The 18,915-nt window shown below is 59.3% G+C and overlaps 5 protein-coding genes across 5 annotated transcripts; all 5 read left to right on the top strand.

Annotated features, from left to right (window-relative positions):
* Positions 1-783: 783 nt before the first annotated feature.
* LMJF_32_1480 (conserved hypothetical protein) lies at positions 784-2,202 on the top strand (the record flags this gene model as incomplete). Its single annotated transcript, XM_001685412.1, has 1 exon — positions 784-2,202. The coding sequence occupies one exon, from the start codon at positions 784-786 to the stop codon at positions 2,200-2,202; it is 1,419 nt and encodes a 472-aa protein (XP_001685464.1).
* A 1,183-nt stretch (positions 2,203-3,385) lies between these two features.
* Positions 3,386-4,225, top strand: LMJF_32_1470 (conserved hypothetical protein; the record flags this gene model as incomplete). The annotated part of the gene is made up of 1 exon (XM_001685411.1): positions 3,386-4,225. One exon carries the CDS (start codon positions 3,386-3,388, stop codon positions 4,223-4,225), a length of 840 nt encoding a protein of 279 aa, XP_001685463.1.
* Positions 4,226-6,210: 1,985 nt separating this feature from the next.
* LMJF_32_1460 (putative phosphatidylinositol 3-related kinase) lies at positions 6,211-15,834 on the top strand (the record flags this gene model as incomplete). The annotated part of the gene is made up of 1 exon (XM_001685410.1): positions 6,211-15,834. One exon carries the CDS (start codon positions 6,211-6,213, stop codon positions 15,832-15,834), a length of 9,624 nt encoding a protein of 3,207 aa, XP_001685462.1.
* An 846-nt stretch (positions 15,835-16,680) lies between these two features.
* Positions 16,681-17,166, top strand: LMJF_32_1450 (conserved hypothetical protein; the record flags this gene model as incomplete). Its single annotated transcript, XM_001685409.1, has 1 exon — positions 16,681-17,166. The coding sequence occupies one exon, from the start codon at positions 16,681-16,683 to the stop codon at positions 17,164-17,166; it is 486 nt and encodes a 161-aa protein (XP_001685461.1).
* An 866-nt stretch (positions 17,167-18,032) lies between these two features.
* LMJF_32_1440 (conserved hypothetical protein) lies at positions 18,033-18,476 on the top strand (the record flags this gene model as incomplete). Its single annotated transcript, XM_001685408.1, has 1 exon — positions 18,033-18,476. One exon carries the CDS (start codon positions 18,033-18,035, stop codon positions 18,474-18,476), a length of 444 nt encoding a protein of 147 aa, XP_001685460.1.
* Positions 18,477-18,915: the final 439 nt, after the last annotated feature.

The following is an 18,915-nucleotide window of genomic DNA, read 5'->3' as shown; positions in this document are numbered from 1 at the left end:
CCAAGCGAGAAACCACCGCTCCCGCTCTCGCTGTGCGCGTGTGAACCTACCCCCCCCCCCGCAAGCGCGGAAGAGTGCTTATCGCAGACGACCGCTTCTTATCCGCCTGTTCTCTTGCCTCAACCTCAAGTGGGTCCACCATAATCATTCCCTGGTCTTGGTTACTCTAACTCACACGTGCGTAACTTGTCTTCGTTTGTTTTCCGGGGAGCGGTGATTGCCTTCACCATGCGCACCTCCGCAGCAGTGCTGTCGCTGTTTCGCGGGCAACGCCGCCTTTCCTGCACTATGACCGCCCCGCTCGCCACGCGCCGGTTTTGTCGAAGCACCGGTGACGGCCTCCAAAAAGACTGGAGACCCTTATCAACCACGCCACACCAACCTGGGCCAGACACACCTGCGTCGCCGTCGTCATCGAAGTCCTCGGCCAACCTGGATGCGTGTGAGGGGGCTCTGCGCGCCGCCCCAGAGGGGCCAGCCAGCTCCAAACGCGGCTCCTCTTTTGCATCCTTAGCGCTACAGCGCGGGAGCGGTGAGAAGGCCAATCGGATGGATCGCACCGCAGGGCTGTACAAGCACACGATCGTTACCGAGACTGACAAAGCACCCACTGGCGTGGCAAGGTCGGCTACCGCGTCCTCCGTTAGCACTGGAGCCGGCTTGACCGCTGAGCGAAAAAAGTATGCGACTATACCATTACGCCATTGCGGTACCCGTGCCGAGCCAGGAAATGGGAGCCGCAGCGCGTCATCGCCGCCGTCCGCATCAAATTCGAAGCGTGAGATGACAGCGCAAACAGAGGCACCGAAGACGATCAAAACGGCGGCGCGACCGCAGGACGGTCCGATGGTGCCAGACTACGGGCCACTGCGTGCGACCGGTCTATGGTCCGTAGAGGAGGTGCTTGACGAGTCGAAAAAGACGGTCGACTTCCGCCGCATCGACGATGTCGAGAGCGAGATCATCGAAGACCACACGAATGCCGAGGAGGCACTCGTCCCATATGCGGAAGAGGAGGCGTGGAAGCACAAGCTCATGTTTGAGTACAAGTTCAAAAAGACACCAAAACACCTCACGTGGAAGGAGATGGGCGAAGAGATCGAGTGCATGGACTGCGTCATCGAGCTGGACGAGCACCGCCCCGAGGAGCTCTTCACAATTTTCTTTTACTTCACAGATAAAAAGACCGGCACGCGCGACTTGGTGTGGTCGGCGCGGAATGACGTCTCGTACTCGGAGGGATTCACGGATCTCCTCGCCGCCATTGGGGCGTGTCTCGGGCGCTCGGACGTGCATCGCACCATCCGCTTTGATGACGGCGTCGGTTGCACACGCGACCTCACGTTCCGCAAGCGGTCTCGCTACACATCCGACGTGTACGTGGCCTTTCGCCCCCCCGAGAAGTACGACAAGTTTCAGCGGAAGGAGGAGAAGGACGAGTACGAGGCATCCATGGAGAGGGAGGGCATGAGCACGTGGGGGTACCACCCGTCCCTCATGGATCCGGAGTTCAGCGAGCTGGACTTCAAGGACCCGGAGGGGACGTACGAGGTTGCCATATCCGCTCACGGCTTCTCTTTTGTTGTGCTGCGAGCAATTGGCCGCCTCCTGGCCCGGCCGATGAAAGACTTCTACCGACCTTCGCAGCTGATGCGGACGGCAAAAGTAAGGACAGAGGACGAAATCGGCTTCACGCATGCCTTGAAGGGCTGGCTGGGCGTCGATGAGCAACTCTACCCCCACTACACCCCCATCGAGGCGCTGCAGGACCACTGGCTGGGCAAGGACGCTCCGTTTAGTCTCTGCGCCATCGTCAATAAGCTGCGCGAGATGAACTATCTCAAGAAGGAGAATCCCGAGTTTCAGTCGTGGCTGTCCGTGCGGAGCCACGACACGCACCTCGCCATTCGCAACATGGGTGTGAAGCTGCTGGGCGTCGGGGCCAGCACGCTGTTTGTCCCAGTGTCGCACAATGCCACCGTGAACCGCCTCCTCCCCAAGCCACAGCAGCGCCGGCTGGAGAGTCGATTTTCGTTGAACGCTGTTCTCGGGCTTCCAGACGAGACGCGAAAGTTGAAAGACTTCAAACAAATCACTGGTCACGACCGCATCACCGACGTGCCGACATCTAGCACGCGGGAGACAGCCACCATCGCGTCTCCAGCCCAAGACGAGGCAAGCGTAAAAAACTCGCCGACATAGATAAGCGAGGGTGGCACACAAGGCAGTTCGCGTGGCGAGCTTGAGTGCCATCACACACAGGTGATTGGGCTGCGTGTGCTCCGGAGAGAGACGAGTGTGCTAGTGGTCCTTCTGGCCTTTTCTGCATGATGCGCGTCGTTTCTGTGCCGTCGTTCCTGCGTGCAGCTTTTTCGAAGCTGCCGTGGTATGCGTCTTCGACGACGTACAGGTACCTGTGCGTGTTTGTGTATGTGTGTGTACATGTGTGGGGGGAAAAGAGGGAGGGCGGAGGAGTATCGAGGTGCATGGTACCCCCATTTTTTTTTCTCACTCTTTGCCGCCTTCTTGTCTCAGACCACTCCACGTGTTTGGTCAGTGTGTTTTGTGCGTGGTATGTGCTGTGTGTTGCCTTCTTATTTCCACGTAATACACTTCCAGATTTAAACTTCTCACCGTTCACAGAACGAAAAAAAAAAAGAAGAAAACCTTTTCTTCGCCACGTTGGAGAGAAGAGGCTCAGCAACACACTCTGCCGTGACATAGCGACGACGTCGTGGACCGCCTCTCTCTAATGTACTAGCACCTGAATCGGGATCGCGAAGCTGTGATGGTGGTTGCCCTGGTATCGTGAAGAAGACGTCACCGGCTCATGACCACACCTACAGTGAAACTTCGTCGCTCTTCGCCCTCCCCCCTCCCTCCCCCCGAGTTGCCTTGGCAGATGCCAAAGAGCCGTTGACATGAAGGAAATGCCACGAAGAGATGTGCAGCGAAGTGTTCCTTGTGGACTAGGGGCGCATCGAGACCGACAAAAATCGTTGGTGGCGGGCACAAGGCGCGACTCGAGCTTTGGGGTGTCTCTGTGTCTTTAACTGCTACTATCCCGCATTACGTTTGCATTCCAGTCCGTCTCGAGGCTTCTTCACTCACTGCCCCCTCCCCCTTTCTCCCTCTTTTTCTCTGGTTGCCGTCACGTGTCTGATCAGTGTCCTTCACTCTACTCATTTTGGTTTGGTGCGAGCAGCACTCACATGCGCCACCGCTTTGCCGTTCGTGCTCGTGCACTCTTGCTTGAAAAGTGTCCAACGCGGCTGAGAACTGGCACGCCGTGCTGTGCACTAGACTCTCGTTGCTCGCGATTTGTCCTCCTTTCGCGTGTGTGTGTGTGTGTGGTTCTTCCTCTTCTGTGGTCTCCAAAGTTAAGATGAGTGGCGAGGTCGACTTCTGGTCCGCCACAATTGCGGCATATCAGCCGCTGCAGCTTACTTCGCCAGAGCTCACCCCGAAGCTGCTGAAGAGACCGCCGTTTCGCTTTATTCACGACATTGTGTGCAGCATTGACGCGCGGTTTGCGGCCTACGATCACATTATTCCAGCCGAGCTGCGTGACTCGGCTCAGGTGGACACAAAAGAGAAGAAGATCGAATATCTCACGACCCTCATTCAGTACATCAACAGGATCATGAAGGTGGAGATAGACGTCAATCCAAAGAAAATCGTCTCAGGAAACGAGCCCGAGAAGACCAACATCTTTCTTCAGTACCTGGCTGCTGGGGTAGGCTACGCGCAGCAGGACAAGGCCGCACAAGCGACCCCCGCACCACAGCAGAAGAGTGCCGCCTCGCTCGCCAGCCCCGCGTCGCCAGCCGCAGCGTCGTTCTCGACCAATCCTGCTCAAGACAACTTGTCCCTTTCTCTAGCCAGTGGCCTCTGTCGTAAAAAGTCAAGCTCGAGGGACCCCGCCGAACGTCGGAGATCCCACGTCTCTGTCTTTGATGAGGCAGCGAAGTTTAATCGAAAGCTGAGCGGCTACTCGCTGAATCTGAACCTCGACGAGCAGCGCGATGTGCGAAGCGAAGGTCAGAGTATCGTCCGCATGTGGAACGAGCTCGCTAACCCGCAGACTGAGACGAAACCGTCGCACATGCCCCAAGAGGCTCTCGAGACTGCCATCAAGAGACAGATTGAGACGGTCAAGATGGTGCAAGAGCTGCTGAGCGAGAATGACCGCGTCATTGACAAGCTAGAAGCGCTCGTCATATGACCCGTCTGATAGCGCAATCCAAGTGTGTGTGTGTGTGTGTGTGCGTGGGACGGCTATTTCGACAAACGGGCAGCTCCTTGCGCACTGCAACGAGAAGGAAAAGTGGGAGATGCGGGTTCGCGGGGCTACTGCGGGGGCTGCTGCGACTCGTTGATGCCGCCATGGCGGTGTCATGCAGATAGTCGCGGGGCATTTCTCCTCGTATCTTTCCGGTTCCTTTTAGTGCTACTTCAACGTGCATGTGAAAGGTGGCACGAGCTGTTCTCAGTAACGCGCCCATGTAAGGCACGGGATATACATCTTCGCCCTTGTATGTTTTTTGGTTGGTTGCTTCTCTTGCTCCCGTGTTACTGTAAGGCCCCTCCTCCTCCTCCTCACCACCACCACCATCACTGTCTCCCTCCAACCTTCTCCATCTTTTCTCCAGTGCCTCAGGCGTATTCAGCTGAGAGTGAACGCATACGCATATGCATGCTCGTGCACGCACAAAACGTGACTGCTCATGGGCGGGTCCTTTATTTCAGTGGTATTGCTATGTTTTTGCCAAAGAAGAAACGGAGCAGGGAAGTGCGTTCTTGCTTGCTTTTACAGCTCTATCTGCCGTCCGTCTCTTGTCCCCTCACGTCTCATCTCTATCGCTTAGTGTCTTGACATGTACAATGTAGTGTGTGTGTGTGTGTTTGCGGCAGAGGACGTTGTGCTTTACTTCCTGCCCACTCATCTTCCCTTGTGTGCCTCGCGTGTGTTTCGCGTGTGAAGGGCGCACGTGCCCGCTCGCCTCGTTCGTACCTATTGGGCGTTGTAACTCTTGTGTTGCTATGCGCAAGCTGGGGGATGGGGGCGGCGCTCTCTCTGTATGGGGGCTATCCATATCTGTGTCCGTGTGCGCCCACAACGCAACCCAGCCCCACCCACCCGCGATCGCCTTCGACATCTTGACTCAGTGGCAAAACAGAGGAGACTAGAAAATATCACCGTCACTGCAACAAGAAGCACGAGGAATCGAGCAGCACTTCTGGAAGTCGTCTCTCACTCACCCCTGAGGCTTCCAGACGAATGGGATGGCTAACTGTACAGGTGCGCGGAAAGTACACCCGACCGTCGTCACGGCATACAACACGGCGAATCGTACCTACTCGGGTGCCCCCCACCCCCATCTTCCTCCTTGGCCCGGTACTTCTACTCGAGCCCATCCATCCCCCTCCTTCTCGTCCCTTCTCTGTCCCTCATTTTTTTCTGATCTCCTCGAAATCGGCGGTGCGGCACTCTGCCGTTTTTCAGCATAGAAGCTCGCGACGAAGCGGAGGAGGGCTCCTCCCCTCCCTCATCCCACACAAGGCAACGGCGCCCAACAGCTCTTCTACCCTCGCCCGGTAGGAGTCGGCGATTGCGCATGTGTATGCATGTATGGTACGTGTGTCTTGGGGCAGAACTGCGCTATTACAGGACTGTAAAGGGGCGTGCTTCCCCTCCCTCCTTCCTCCTCCTCCCGTTTCTCTTGTTCGATATCGTCACCGTATTCGTCTTTCGTGATCCATTTTAATATATATATATATATACAGATAGATAAATAAACACACATATATATATATATGTGTGTGTGTGTGTGTGTGTGATCCGTTGCTGCGTTGCTCTGAAGTGTTTGCTCTCTTCCTCAGGAGGGAAGACAGTTAGCACGTGAGCGGCCGCCGTTGCAGCAGCACCGTCTTGCCTGTCACCTCTGTATTGGGCGAGTGGCGACGCCATCATAAAGAGACGCACTCGGCCCGCGGTTTTTGACCTCAGTGGCAACGTTGAGCGCTCTTAACCAGTCCACTACCTCCCCTCCCGCTGCTGCTGCTGCTGCTGCTGCTCGCGTTCGTTGCTCTCGGGTCCGTGCTGAGGGTACTTGATTGGCGTTTCCTGGTGAAGGTATCACTATCTGTTTGTTTTTGGCTCGATCGCGGAGCTCCTAGCCGCCATTGCTCTGGGAAGCAATCTGTTTTATGGAAGCTGTCACTGACGACGAGGGCCTCGTGCCAGCGGCGGTGCGGCAGCGCACGGAGAAGGGTGTCTTGTCCTCCTGCAATACCAGCAGACACGACAGCGCTGGCATCCGCGATGAGTTGGCCGGCATTGGCGAACAGATCAAGGCGCTTCAGCTCCAGCTTAGCAGCAACCTCGCTCCCGAAACAAAGGTATCAGAGGTCGTCACGCAAACCCTGTGGGACTTGTTGTGGCGGCTACGCACGTTTCTCTTCCTCGCCTCTCCCTCTGCGGCGCATCAGTGGAAGATCGGCGGGGCACTCTTCGACGTGTATTATCGCCGCCACTACGGCAGGGATGCGGCCCACGTCGCAATCGCGCTTCGGCTATACTTGGTCCTCTTGCGTTTCACTGTTGTCTGCCCAGCCGCCGCGCTCCACGGCTGCCTCACTCTGTTTGGTGTACTGGCAGTGCTGAACGACCCTCGGCTGAGGTCATGGAAGGACACGTCTGAGAGGCTTCTCGACGGCTTTCTTTTTGTGTCACGCGCGCAGCACCGCAGTGAGAATGATGTCTTTGCGCAACTCATGAACATCGTGTTTGAACTGCTCTCGGAGGTCACGGCGCACTTCAACGGCTCTGCAGCGGAGACGGAGAGCGCGCTGTTCCTCCAGCTCTCCGTTGAACCCTCAGCGGCGCTGTTGTCGCAGACAGAAGCCTCACTGCCGTCTTTCGCTTCGCCGAACTCGGCATCGGACGCGGAAGGCAGAGCGCGGCGGCTTCAGGAGATGTTTTCCACCTGCACCTGCGTGGAGACCCTGTACGAGGCGCGCTGCATTCAGGCCTGCCTGTTGCGTCTGGTCGTGCGCCTCAGCGAAGAGCGCCTGCTTCTTTCGCTTTCTCCCGACCGCGTGGGTCTTCTCTGTGACGTCGCCTGCCACATCGTCTCTAGCGCAATCCCCGGCGCTGAGGGTGGCGTGGTGAACCGCGTGCAGCACGATGCAGCGTGGCACACTCTTCGCTACTTCGCGGTAGTAGATCGTCGCCTGCTTCCGCATTTGCAGGGGCCTCTCATCTTGTCCGTCTTGGCTGCTCAGTGGAGCCGTCGAGGGGCGCAAACGTGTTCGTCCATCTTCAACATAACAGTCGCGGAAAAGGCGCTGTTCGACTGGTGCCGGCACCTCAGCACGGCGGAGCTTGACTCGCTCGTGGTCGCGGCGTATCACCGCGGCGGAGCGGGGCCTGGTGGCCAAGACGTAATGACGGAGTGTCTCGTGCAGATGTGGGAAGTGGGGGTGCAGTGGTGCGCGGAGTTGTACACCAGCCCTAGTACGGCCGTGGACGGTATCGTTGCAAACACCGCATCCAGCACACCGAGCAGTCTTTCCGCCATGTTCACGCTGCAGCAGTGGGTATGTCTGTGTGAGAGGGTGTTTCGCAGCACGGTGGTGCAGAGGAGTGCTTTCGCAGGGCTAACGCAAATGGGCGAGCCAAAGCTGCTCGCGGCGTACGACCACCAGTTGCAGCTTCTGGTGAGTGAGCTGCCTCTCTCGTCGTTGACCGCCTCGTTACTGTGCACACAGTTGCCGTCGTTTGCGGTGGAATCGGAGTTGGCCTTTCTGCCGAGCCGGATCCTATCCTTCTTCAACGGGCAAGCACTAACGGCGTGTATCGCGGAGGTAGTGGACCGCGCGAAGAACTGTATCGATGTCTCCGCCTACCGTTTGCTAGAGGCTAATGCACTCGCAGTTCAGTCACGTCTCAAGGTCTCCTCCTGGATGGTCCAGTGCGACGCCGCAGCCTTTCAGAGTGCTCTGGCGGAGACGCTGCAGGTGATGCAGCACCACGAGGCGCCATCCCACAGCCTCCTTGTGCAAGCCATCATTGTCCTGGTGCACGCCTTTCCCGTAGACTCGGAGAACGGAGAGGTTCGCAAGTCGGACACTGTGGCGCGCGTCATAGAGGCGCTCGATAATAGCATTTCCTCTCGACACGATGGGAGTTATGCAGCTCTGGAGGTCGCTGCGCCGCTGTGGCACATGCTGGATCGAGAGACCGCCACGACCCTTTTTCGCGCAGGTTCAGGGCTTGGATGGACTCGGCGCCTGCTGGCGCTGCCACCGCACACCGCAACATCGGCGAAAACAGCCGAGTTGTTTCTCTGCCGAGCTGCTGGACTCGCCGAAGCACTTCAGCACGCGCTGGCAGAGACGATGGTGAGAGAGGGTGCATCCACATCTCGGTCCACTTCGCATGCGCCCGCCCCTAAAGTTCTTCCTGGTGCCGCGGCGGCCCGTGGGCAGATGCCGGCGCGCCTGCAGCGTGCGTACGAGTCGATTGCGAGTCATTTTCCCGTTGTGGTGCAACTGCTTCAGACTCTGAGCACTCTTATCACAACACTCCAGCGCGACGTGCAGTGGTGGCGCTGCATGCGTAATGGCAAAGGCGGCACGTATGCTGACGCTAACGGGGCCATAGTGGCTTTAGGAACTCTCTTTAGCCATGCCACTGGCATCCTCGTGCTGCTGCTGGACGCCAAGTACCGGTTCGCTGCCATCGCTGGTTCTGAGGCTGGCAAGGGGCGCAACAGCGCTTTGGCTGGTGCAGCACCGATCTGTGAGCAGGGTAGCACTACGAAGCAACCTCTGGCACAGGCGGCGACGGTCGTGGACGTGGATGACGACGATAATGCGGACGGTGTTTCAGAGGAGAAGGAGGAAGCGAAGCAGCCGTATCGACACCGAAAGACGACAGCGAGGGGCGCCACGCTCAGCTCGAAGGCAGGAAAGGCTTCAGCTAAAGCAGGTGTGGGCGGCGCACTGCAGGCCTCTAACGTATCCCAGCAGTCGATCGCGAAAACGAAGCAGCTGGAGAAGATTGTGCAGCTGAACCGGTCGAAGCTCTTGCCCGCTCTTCTCGCCTTTACCCGGCACTTAGTGTACGAAGCAAGAGGCAGAGGTGCATCACCTGACGCAGACGAGGTGCAAAACGAGGATGGCCGCTCGAGTCAGCGAGCGGCCGGCGGCATGCAGAGCCACGCAAGTGCCCTCGAGTGCGTGGTGCTTTCTCTGGCGTACACTTCCCTTGCGCTGTCCCCTCCTTTTTCGCTGACCGACGAGAACGCACTCTTCAGCCTCGCCTCCGTGGGCGCATACAATGTGACGGACAGTATCCTCTACTGCGCACTGCGCGAACTGGTGCTGTGGAGTCCAGAACTGGCGTGGCGGGAGCGCGAAGCGGGCAATTCCGCGATACCGACGCTGCTGCTAGTGCAACTCTCTGGGACTGAACGGCTCCTGTCAACGGTACTGACAGCGAGGCGAGATGGCAACACTACATACATCGCTGAATGCGGCGCGCAGATCCTTCAGCTGCTGTGGTACGGCCGACGTTTTTTCCAGCGCTCAGGTGATGCACGAGCAACAGCGGTTGATAAGCCGGAGAGGGAGCAGCGGCTGTCACTGACAGATGCGTCCGCAGCGGTGCAGGAGGACTGCATGGCCGCCTCTGAACGGGTTACACAGGAGGGGCATGCGTGGTTGTGCCTCTGCTTTGACCTCTACGCGGTGTATCACAGCGTACGCCCCGCGCACAACGACACCGCTTTGGCTGTCATGGGCCTGTGCCTCGAGACGGCACGGGGTGTGATGGCGCTGTTTTCGTGGTCGGCCACCGATCTCCTGCGCTTCCGCGAACGGCCATTTGTGTTTTCGTCCTTTTTCAAGGCTATCGTGGACAAGGAAGACCGCGACATGAAGGTCATCCTGACATCGTCGCTGGATGTCCTGGGGCGCTATGTCATCTCGGCAGGTGTGGGCCAAGCAGGTGGTGGAACCGTAGCGGCGACAGCCACGATGTCCACTGTTGTACCCGGGGACAGCGTCACACGAGCGAAGCTGAAGCACCTCATGGACCAAGAAAAGATCGCTGACTGGAGAGCCGCAGCAGGGGCACTGGCGTACGCCCTCTACGAGTGCGGCAGCAAGCCCGTCGCGAAGCAAATGCTGTCCCTTGCAGAGGCGGCGAGCTACGCCAAGAGGAGTATCAAGGATGTGCCGGCGATGGTGCGGTCGACGATCCACTTTGTTGCATTTCACATTGTATCCCTCGAGGCGGATGCCCAGATGCTGGCGCACGACCGTCGGTGTCACAGTGGGCGAGATCGCCGACGCTTCCTGGGCGGGGCAGTAGCTCTGCACGCCCCTCTTGCGGTCGTGGGAGGGTCCGCGCACTCACTCTTCCTCTGCGACCGGTCGGAAGGAGGCGACGGTGCGGAAGCAGCGGACGTCGAAGACGCAAGCGCGTCACCACCACAGCGCACGACCACCGGCGAGCTGCACCCCGCGGAGGGGGACGGAGATGACGCGTCGGCTAGCAAGGAGGTACTCGACGGTATTGCGTTTTCGGTCTTCGAGCGGGCACTGGTGCAGCTGGTGACGCTGGGCGAGGCGGCCGAGACAGCTGCCGGGGTGGAGAACTCGCTGCGAAAACCGGTGGTGCGGGCAGTGGCGGCGGAGGAGCTACGCAAGAATATGTTTGCCGTGTTGGACGCCGTCTACAAGGCCATCCGCATCGAACCTGCGGTCGCCTACCGCAGCGAGGGCGCCGGCGCGGCCGACGAAGAGGAAGCAAGCGCCGCGCCACCTGGGTCGCTTCGGACGCGGCGCCGATGGCTGCTTGGCTTGGCATCCTTTATTCGTTTTATGGGTCCGCAGACGACGCCGATCGCGCTGATGCTGCCGACGCTACTGGGCCACTGCGCCCGCTTTCCCAGCCTGCTCCCATCGGTGTGCATTGTGTGGAGAGAGCTGATCTGCGCCTGCACAGACGAGTACCTCGCGGAGTCGGCCGCCGCCATCGTGCTGAGCCTCGTGAGCCTCGAGCAGCACGCTGCCCTCGAGAGTGAGTCGAAGGGACTCTTACTCTGTACCCTCCGCCACCTGTACACCCGCACGGAGGCGGCGGAGTTTTGGGACTCGTACCAGGTGGTTCTCGGAACCTTCAGCGAACTGGTGCGTGCCACCCTTCACTCGCGACACTCCGGCTGCGGCGAAGCCGCGGAGCGATCGGAAGAGAGTCGCCGAGACAGCGCGCACGTTCTCCTCCTGGGGTTTGCATCTGTCATGCGATCTGGCTCGCTGCAGTCGAGCACCGTCTTTGTCCGCGCCCTCTACCAGTACCTCTGCGCTGCAGATGAAGCAACGCGCCGACAGCTGTCCCACGCGGCCGCCGACCACCCAGAGGTGCTGCAGACACTGCTGCGATGCACGGAAGCCGACTCTGACAGCGCCCTATACGCCATGCGGTGCATCAGCATTCTCGGCGCCGTCGCTGCGCCGAATGCGGCAGTGTCGACTGGCGCGCCGCGCGCCACTAAGACTGCCGATGACGAGCGGCGAAGCTCATTGACCCCCTCCTCGGCATCTGCTCTCGACGGGTGGAACCGGATGACGTGGACGCAGTCCTTCTATCTGGACGCGGAGACGGTTCTGAACTGGCGCAAGTTCTCGTTTACACTGCTGAGGGACTACTTCCCGCGGGTGTTCGCGAGCACAGCAGACCCGGTGCTGCACAACTGCATCGCCTTTGCGGTGCAGGAGCTGATTCGCGCCTCGACGCGGCAGGAGCGCCTTCAGCACAAGGGCGTCGAGCTGCGCCGCGAGGATGTCGTGCACCTCGACGAGCTGGACCGTTACATCTGGTGGATGCGTCTGACGCCGCATGTGAAGCAGCTCCTGGGCGGGTTCACGACAACGCGGTACTCGCTGACAGTGAACTGGCAGACGCGCCTCCGCACGCCAGAGTACATGCCGTCGCTTGGGCATCGGCGCTGGCTCTTTGCCTTCTTCAACCATCTGGTCATGTCCTGCAAGGGATGGTTCGCCGAGATGGTGCAACCACTGCGGAACGTCGCCAAGAAGAATGCCTCTCTCGTGCTCTACTTACTGCCGTACCTGGTGGTGCATATCCTGGAATCCGGCAAGGTGGAGGACGTTCAGTACATCGAACACGAGGTCAAAGCAGTACTCGAGGCCGCCGCTGGGGGGCCGAATGTCGCCGTCTTGTCGCTCCGGTCGCAGAGCATCTACGAGGCGAGTCCTGAGACCGTGTCACAGGAGGAACCGCGCGAGCACGCGCACACCGTGCTCAGTCTTTTGGAAGATGTAGAGCAGCTGCGGTGGACGCTGCTGCGCAATCGCGGACGTGTCGCGTGTGTCTTCGAGCCGCAAGAGCAGACGGAGAGCCTGTGCATCCGCCTTGCCGAGATGTATGGCGACTTCCTGCGCGGCATCTCGTGGCCGCTACGCTGCCGTGCTGCCCTCCGCATCGGCAGCCACATTCGGGCACTCCGCAGCGTCGAGAGCCAACGCCGCATTCCTGGGCTGGCGTCCGTCATAGCAGCGGTGCCGCTGCAGCGCATTTTTGCGGCGCTGAACGATCGCGAATCTTCCCGCTCCATCCACCGCGCCTCACCTGGGCTGTCGTTGGAAGACACGGCCTTCTCCTTTGAGAACAACGGCGACTGGCTGTCCGCACTGGGGAGCTCGGAACTGGTCTTGCAGCATCGCCCGCACAGCGGGCAGCACCAGCTGACGGCGCTGCACTGCATGAATGAACTGGGAGAGCTCTACATGACCTCGCGCTACGCAGCCTCCCTGCTAGCTTCCGCGTCGGTATCCGACGGCGACGTGCGAGGGTTCGAGGCGACAGAGTACTTGTCAGGTGCTGCGCTCAAAGGCAGGTCGACCTTTTCACAGATGGTGAGTGAGGCACCAGGAGAAGCAGCGGCGGTCAGCGACTTTGCGCAGCTGCGCCACCACGTGCAGGCGTACGCGAACGAGGCGGCGTGGCGACTCGGCCAGTGGGACATGCTGCTGCCGTCAGGCGCGGCCACTGCGCCGGTGAGCTCGAGGATGCCCACAGTGGGGTCTGACGGGGGTCGGTCGGTGAGCCTCGCCATGCCCGCCGCGTATCTCCAGCGAGCCCTGTCAGGAAACGGTTCTCTTGCCTTTGTACGGTGCGTAACCGACAACGAGCGTGCCAAAGTGGTGCCTGTGGTTCGTACTCCGTGCCAGGAAGACCTGACGGCGCAAGGCTACACTGTCACGCTGCTCTTGCATGCACTCGGCGATGTGGATGCCGTGTCGGAGCTGTGCGCCAGAGCCTTCATCACAAACGGCAGCGGACACCGCTGCGGCGGGGACGGCTCCGACGCGTCCCAGTCGAGTGCGCCAACGATGAAACTGGCTGCACCGCTTCTGCCGTCATCGGTGAAGGAGGAAATCGCGAGCCTCTTGTCACAACGGGAATCCTACGTTGAGGACACCATCGCGGCCCGCGAGCCGCTTCTTGCGCTTCATCGCCTCATCTACCGCGAGCTAGACATGCCGCAGAAGGTGGCAGAGACGTGGTTGAAGCAGTCCGAGTTGCTGCGCAACGGCGGTCTCGGTGAGGCAGCCCTGACAGCAGCCCGTCAAGCGGCTTTCGAGTGCCGGGAGCACGTGACGGCGACCAGCTACTACGTCTTGGTGGCGAACCTGCTGCACGATACGCAGTCGCCAACACCAGCGATGGAGTTCGCGCGCGAGTGCGTGGCTGATGTGCGTATCCCTGCCACCACCCGCGCGCAGCTGCAGATATTGCTCACGAACTGGCTGATTGAGACGGGGTCGGAGCGGCCGGAGCATATCTTTGCCGAGTACGAGAAGGCGCGCGAGCTGGACCGCAAGTCGGAGCTGGTTCATCACCAAATGGCACTCTTCTACGACCATTTGCACACCCTCGCCAGCAACGCAAGCGAGGGCGCGGCAGCCCAGCTAACGGCGGCGGCCACGTCACCGACATCGAGCAGTACCGCGAATGTGTCGGCGGCGGTCATGTATAACGCGGCACTGCAGCACCAGAAGGAGATGGTGGACTCTATCCAAAGGTGTGCGACACGCGCCATCGTCCACTTTGGCGAGGCTCTACTGCGCGGGGTCGAGAAGGCGTCGGTATCGCTGCCGCGCATGCTCACCTTGTGGCTGGACAGCGCCGTGTTTCTTGGCGGCCTGCTGGGCACGACGGTTGGCAAGCTGGACGGCACTACCTCGGCAGTCCTGGGGGAGATGAACAACCGAATTCGCGAGTTCGTGCTGAGTACGGTACAGCCAGTCATTCCCCCAGCTGTGGTGATGACGGCACTGCCGCAGCTTCTTTCCCGCCTCGGGCATCCCGTGACAGCGGTGCGCAACGTCTTGACGGACATCGTGTTGCACCTCATGGATCACTTTCCGCAGCAGTGCCTCTGGCTAGTGCTCCCGATGGCGCTGAGCAAGGAGGGGCCCAAAGAGGTGGTGGAGACGCAGATCATCAAGCCTTTCGCCGACAACCCCCGCAACGAACGGGTGCTGCGGCACGCAAAGATCCTCTGCGACACGCTTTTGACCATCTGCAACTGCTCTGCCAGCCTCTTTCCGAAAGAGAAGGGGCTCACCCAGCTCAGCCCCGTACAGAAGATCACCCCAATGCTGGCCGCCGCCAAGTTTATCGTGCCCGTGCTGTCAAACTTGACCCCAGACATTCGCGCGAGCTCCAGCGAAGACGTCTTCCCCACGGCGCCCTGCTTTGACCACTTCGACGATCGCGTGGTTGTCATGCGGTCGCTGCAGAAGCCGAAGCGCATTTGGGTGCATACGAACGACGGTCGCGAGATGTCGTTCCTGTGCAAGGCGAAGGATGAGCCTCGCAAGGACATCCGTATGATGGAGGTGGCGGCGCTCATGAACTCCTTCTTCCTCTCCGACCCGGAGGCGAAGCGGAAGCGGTTCTCGCTACGGCGCTACTCCATCACCGCTCTCAGCGACGACTGTGCCGTGATTGAGTGGCTCAACGATACAACACCGCTGGCCAAGGTGGCGATGGAGTGCTACGCATTGGACCGCTCTGGCGTGCACATCTCCTCCGTCAAGAAGTGGATGACCCTGGTGGATGAGAAGAAGATGAGCAAGATGGAGCTCTTCACTAAGTACATCCTGCCCGAGGCGCCTCCCGTAATGCATCAGTGGCTGGACCGGACGTTTGCAAGCAACCAGAGCTGGTACGAAGCACGCACGCTTTTCACGCAGTCCACGGCACTCTGGAGCATCGCTGGCCACATTGTGGGACTCGGTGACCGACACGCAGAGAACTTGATGATTGACATGGAGCGCGGCGAGCTGATGCATGTCGACTTTGCGTGCATGTTCGACAAGGGCGAGAAGCTGGAGGTGCCGGAGCAGGTGCGCTTCCGACTCACCCAGAACCTGACGGACGTGATGGGTGTGCTTGGTGCCCACGGTCCGTTCCAGGCCACGTGCGAGGTGGCACTGAGGTGCGAGATGAAGAACAAAAGTGCCGTCATGTCCATCATTGAGACGCTGCTCCACGAGCCACTGATCGAGTGGCGGCGACAGAGCAGTCGCTCGCACTCGTCGAACGGTCCGAAGCAGCTTATGGAGCGTGTAGCACGTCGGCTTGATGGGTTTCTCGATTTGTACTCGGTCCCCGCTAAGCGCGACACGCTGTCGCTGAATGTGGAGAGTCAAGTGGCGAAGCTTATTCACCACTCCTCCGACCTGAACAACCTCTCGCAGATGTATATTTGGTGGATGGCGTGGATTTGAGGGCCGCACAGAGATGTGCCGTGCTGGACAAGCGCCTTGTCGTGCGGGACTGGTGTCTCCTGTGGGTATTAGAGACGGCAGAGAGCGGCACCCACATCCGTGTAGCGCCATCATCCGTATAGACAAAGGATAACAGGGAAACGAGGAGCGAAGTATGAGATGCTCTCTGCGCGCCACCACGTTCAAAGTCCGAGGACGCGTACAGAAAACGTGAAGCACAACCAAAGGAAGCGGTGCAGCGCAGCGGTTCGCGAGACAAATACACAAACAAAAAAAAAAACATAAAGACGAGGGAAAATGGCTACACCGAACCACGAAGGTGCCGACAAGTGGTAGCGTTGGAGCCCTTCGTTGTGGAGGCTTTGCTTCCTTGTAGCAGATACCGTTCCATCTCCTGTTTTTTTTTTTCGTGCACACGTGGATGGAGTGAGTGTCCCAGTACTCAGCTGCTGATTACTGGATCACTAGCTGGTGTGTCGTCTCATGACCGGTACACGACATCTTTATTTCATATGCCTGCCGACGCTCTCTCTCTCTTTTGCTGTGCTTGTGGCGAAGTCGCCGCCTCACGCGCGGCGCTCCACACTGAGAGGCTCGTGTTCTTTTCTGGAAGCCCGCCATTTGTGTGGCAAAGACGTCATCGGCAGGCTTGTGCGGTGGTGCTGCGAGCTGCATCCCACTACGGCGTCCATCTGTGTGGCCTTCCCCCGGCAACATCCTTTTTGTTTAGTCGAAGGTGTTGGTTCTCTTCATCTGCGATTGCTCTGCGTCACGTTTCTTTCATGGTGTGTTTTCGATACTCTGCAGCCGCTGTCTGGCACGTCTTTTTCGTTTTGCTTGGCAGCCATGAAGTGGCTGGGCCGCCTGATGCGGCGTAAAAAGCGCACGCCGCTCCCGCCAAAGCCGTATGTGGACACGGCCTCAACGGGGCGGCACATGCTGGACGCGCGGTTGTACGGCAGCGCTGACCTCGCCCAGATCGACCCCGAAAAGCCGCATTGGCAGGACATGCGCTTCGAGTCTCGTGAAAGGGTGCCGTTTTTCGATGTCTTCGGGTACAACCGGGACTGGAGCTGGTCGCTCTTCAAGGTGTCCAGTCTGTTCTTTGCAGTTATCCTCTACTGGGAGATGCGCTCTCTCGCCTACATGAAGAACGACCCGATGAAGATAACGTCGACGACCACGGTGTCGCCCGTACCAGACTACGCCAGGGACGAAAAGGCGACGGAGGAAGAGCTGCGCGAGGCTGGTTTCGCGTACGTTGGCTTGGAGAAGCTTGACAACCTAGGCATATCAGCGGCGTCGTCGCGCGAGGCCGGTCACAAGGCGTGACGACGGCGTTTTCGATTGAGCTTCAGCTGCTGACGTGTCCTGGCGGACCCGTACGGAGGCGACTATCTCAGTCGCGGTCTGGCTATCGACTGTAATCTTTTCTTTTGTCGAGGGAGGCACGAAGTGATGTGTGCTTAGAGGCGCTCGCCAATGTCTCTCGCTGGATCGCTCCTCTGGCGAACGACAACCCCCTTCTCACATGTAAAGGAAGCGCTTGCGCGTGCCGCTGCTGATGTTGTCAGCGCCCCTTTCTCGCAGCGCATCTCAAGCACACAAAACGTGGGGGGACGACGCGGAGAGGGGAGGGGGAGTGCAGGGTGGTGGTGGTGGGGGGGGGTACCGTTGTGAGTCAAGCAGCACTGCACACATGCGAACACAAGGAAAGACCCGCCGTGCTTGTGGGTGCTTCGCGGGGTTGTCTCGCGGGACCGTTGTATGTGTCAGATGAGCACCCGATGCTCCACGACGCGCGTTTCTTTTCATCGACGACACACGCTCAAACTTTACTTGTTTCTCTCCGCCCCCGCTTCCGCTGCCTTCTTGTGCATCTCTTCACTTCCTTCGGCCCTCTCCCCGTCAAGCTAGTTTCATTGTTGCTGTTCTCTCGTTGGCTGCGAGAACGCTACGGTTCACACAGAGGTGAGCGATTGGACAGGCGTAGGCGACTCCTTGTCGTGGAGCGGCAAGAGGATCTCTCTGGGTGCCTCTGTTACGTCATCTCCGTGGCTAGGCGGTACGCTCATCTGCCCCCATTCCTTTTTCTTGCCTTCCGTTGCATAGGTTATCTGTATTTCCACAAGCCCAGGCGACCCCCCCCCCAACTCCCCACCACCACCACCACCACCCACACACAGACGACAGCGATAATGAACGATATCTACGCAAGACGCTTGGCCCAGACATCGATGTTTCACCAGCTGATGCGCAGCCACGGCACTCTCTGGGCGGCGACGCAGGTGACAAAGGAGAAGCTCAATTTGGCGTTTGTGAAGGAGGAGATGATGCGCGTTAATGGTCGCCGTGCGATGCCGCTTCTCATCGGTGCGGCCGCGAATGAGAACCTGAACGACACCCACTTTACTCACCTAACAGAGCACTGTGCGTGGACGGAGTCCGCTCGCGCCTTCGCCGTGCAGCGGCAGACCCCTCTAACGCAGCACATCGCATCCATGGGGCGCATGGCAGAGACCATCACGCAGGCGAAGACCGCGTCGACGAGTCAACTCTTGTTCAATGAGCACTTGGCGCGCATTGACGGGATTAGCGAGTTCGAGGAGGAGCCCTTCGTAGATGATGAAGATGACAGTTGAGCGCACATGCACGTGCGGGTATATATATATATATATATACATATGCATATATGTATGCATGTGTGTGTGTGTGTGTGCGTTCAACTTGTGGTGAGTTTTGTGTATGCCGGGACCGCCGCTGCTCCACGGGCACGGCGGTCCCTCGGCTCTTCCTTCGGGTATTTGGGGGAGAGGCTGGTGTGTAGCGTTTTACTTTGGAAACGCCGCCACCGCCGTCTTGTCCGTGTGGGTGCGTTTTGTTATGGGAGGTCGTGTTGGACGTTGGACTGTCACGTGAGATGTCGACTCGCAAACAAGCGCGATACGAAACAAAGGCACTAAGCCACTTGTATCGGTGGGGCAGTGACGTGGTAGCCCAGGGTATATTGGCTGCGTCCCCCACCCCCGCCACCCCCTTCCCGCCCTCGTGTCTCGCCGCTCTCGGCGCACTCTTTCATGC

This window comes from Leishmania major, chromosome 32 (assembly GCF_000002725.2).
Source record: "Leishmania major strain Friedlin complete genome, chromosome 32".
NCBI lineage: Eukaryota > Euglenozoa > Kinetoplastea > Trypanosomatida > Trypanosomatidae > Leishmania > Leishmania major.
This window is presented reverse-complemented; position numbering and strand designations above follow the sequence as displayed.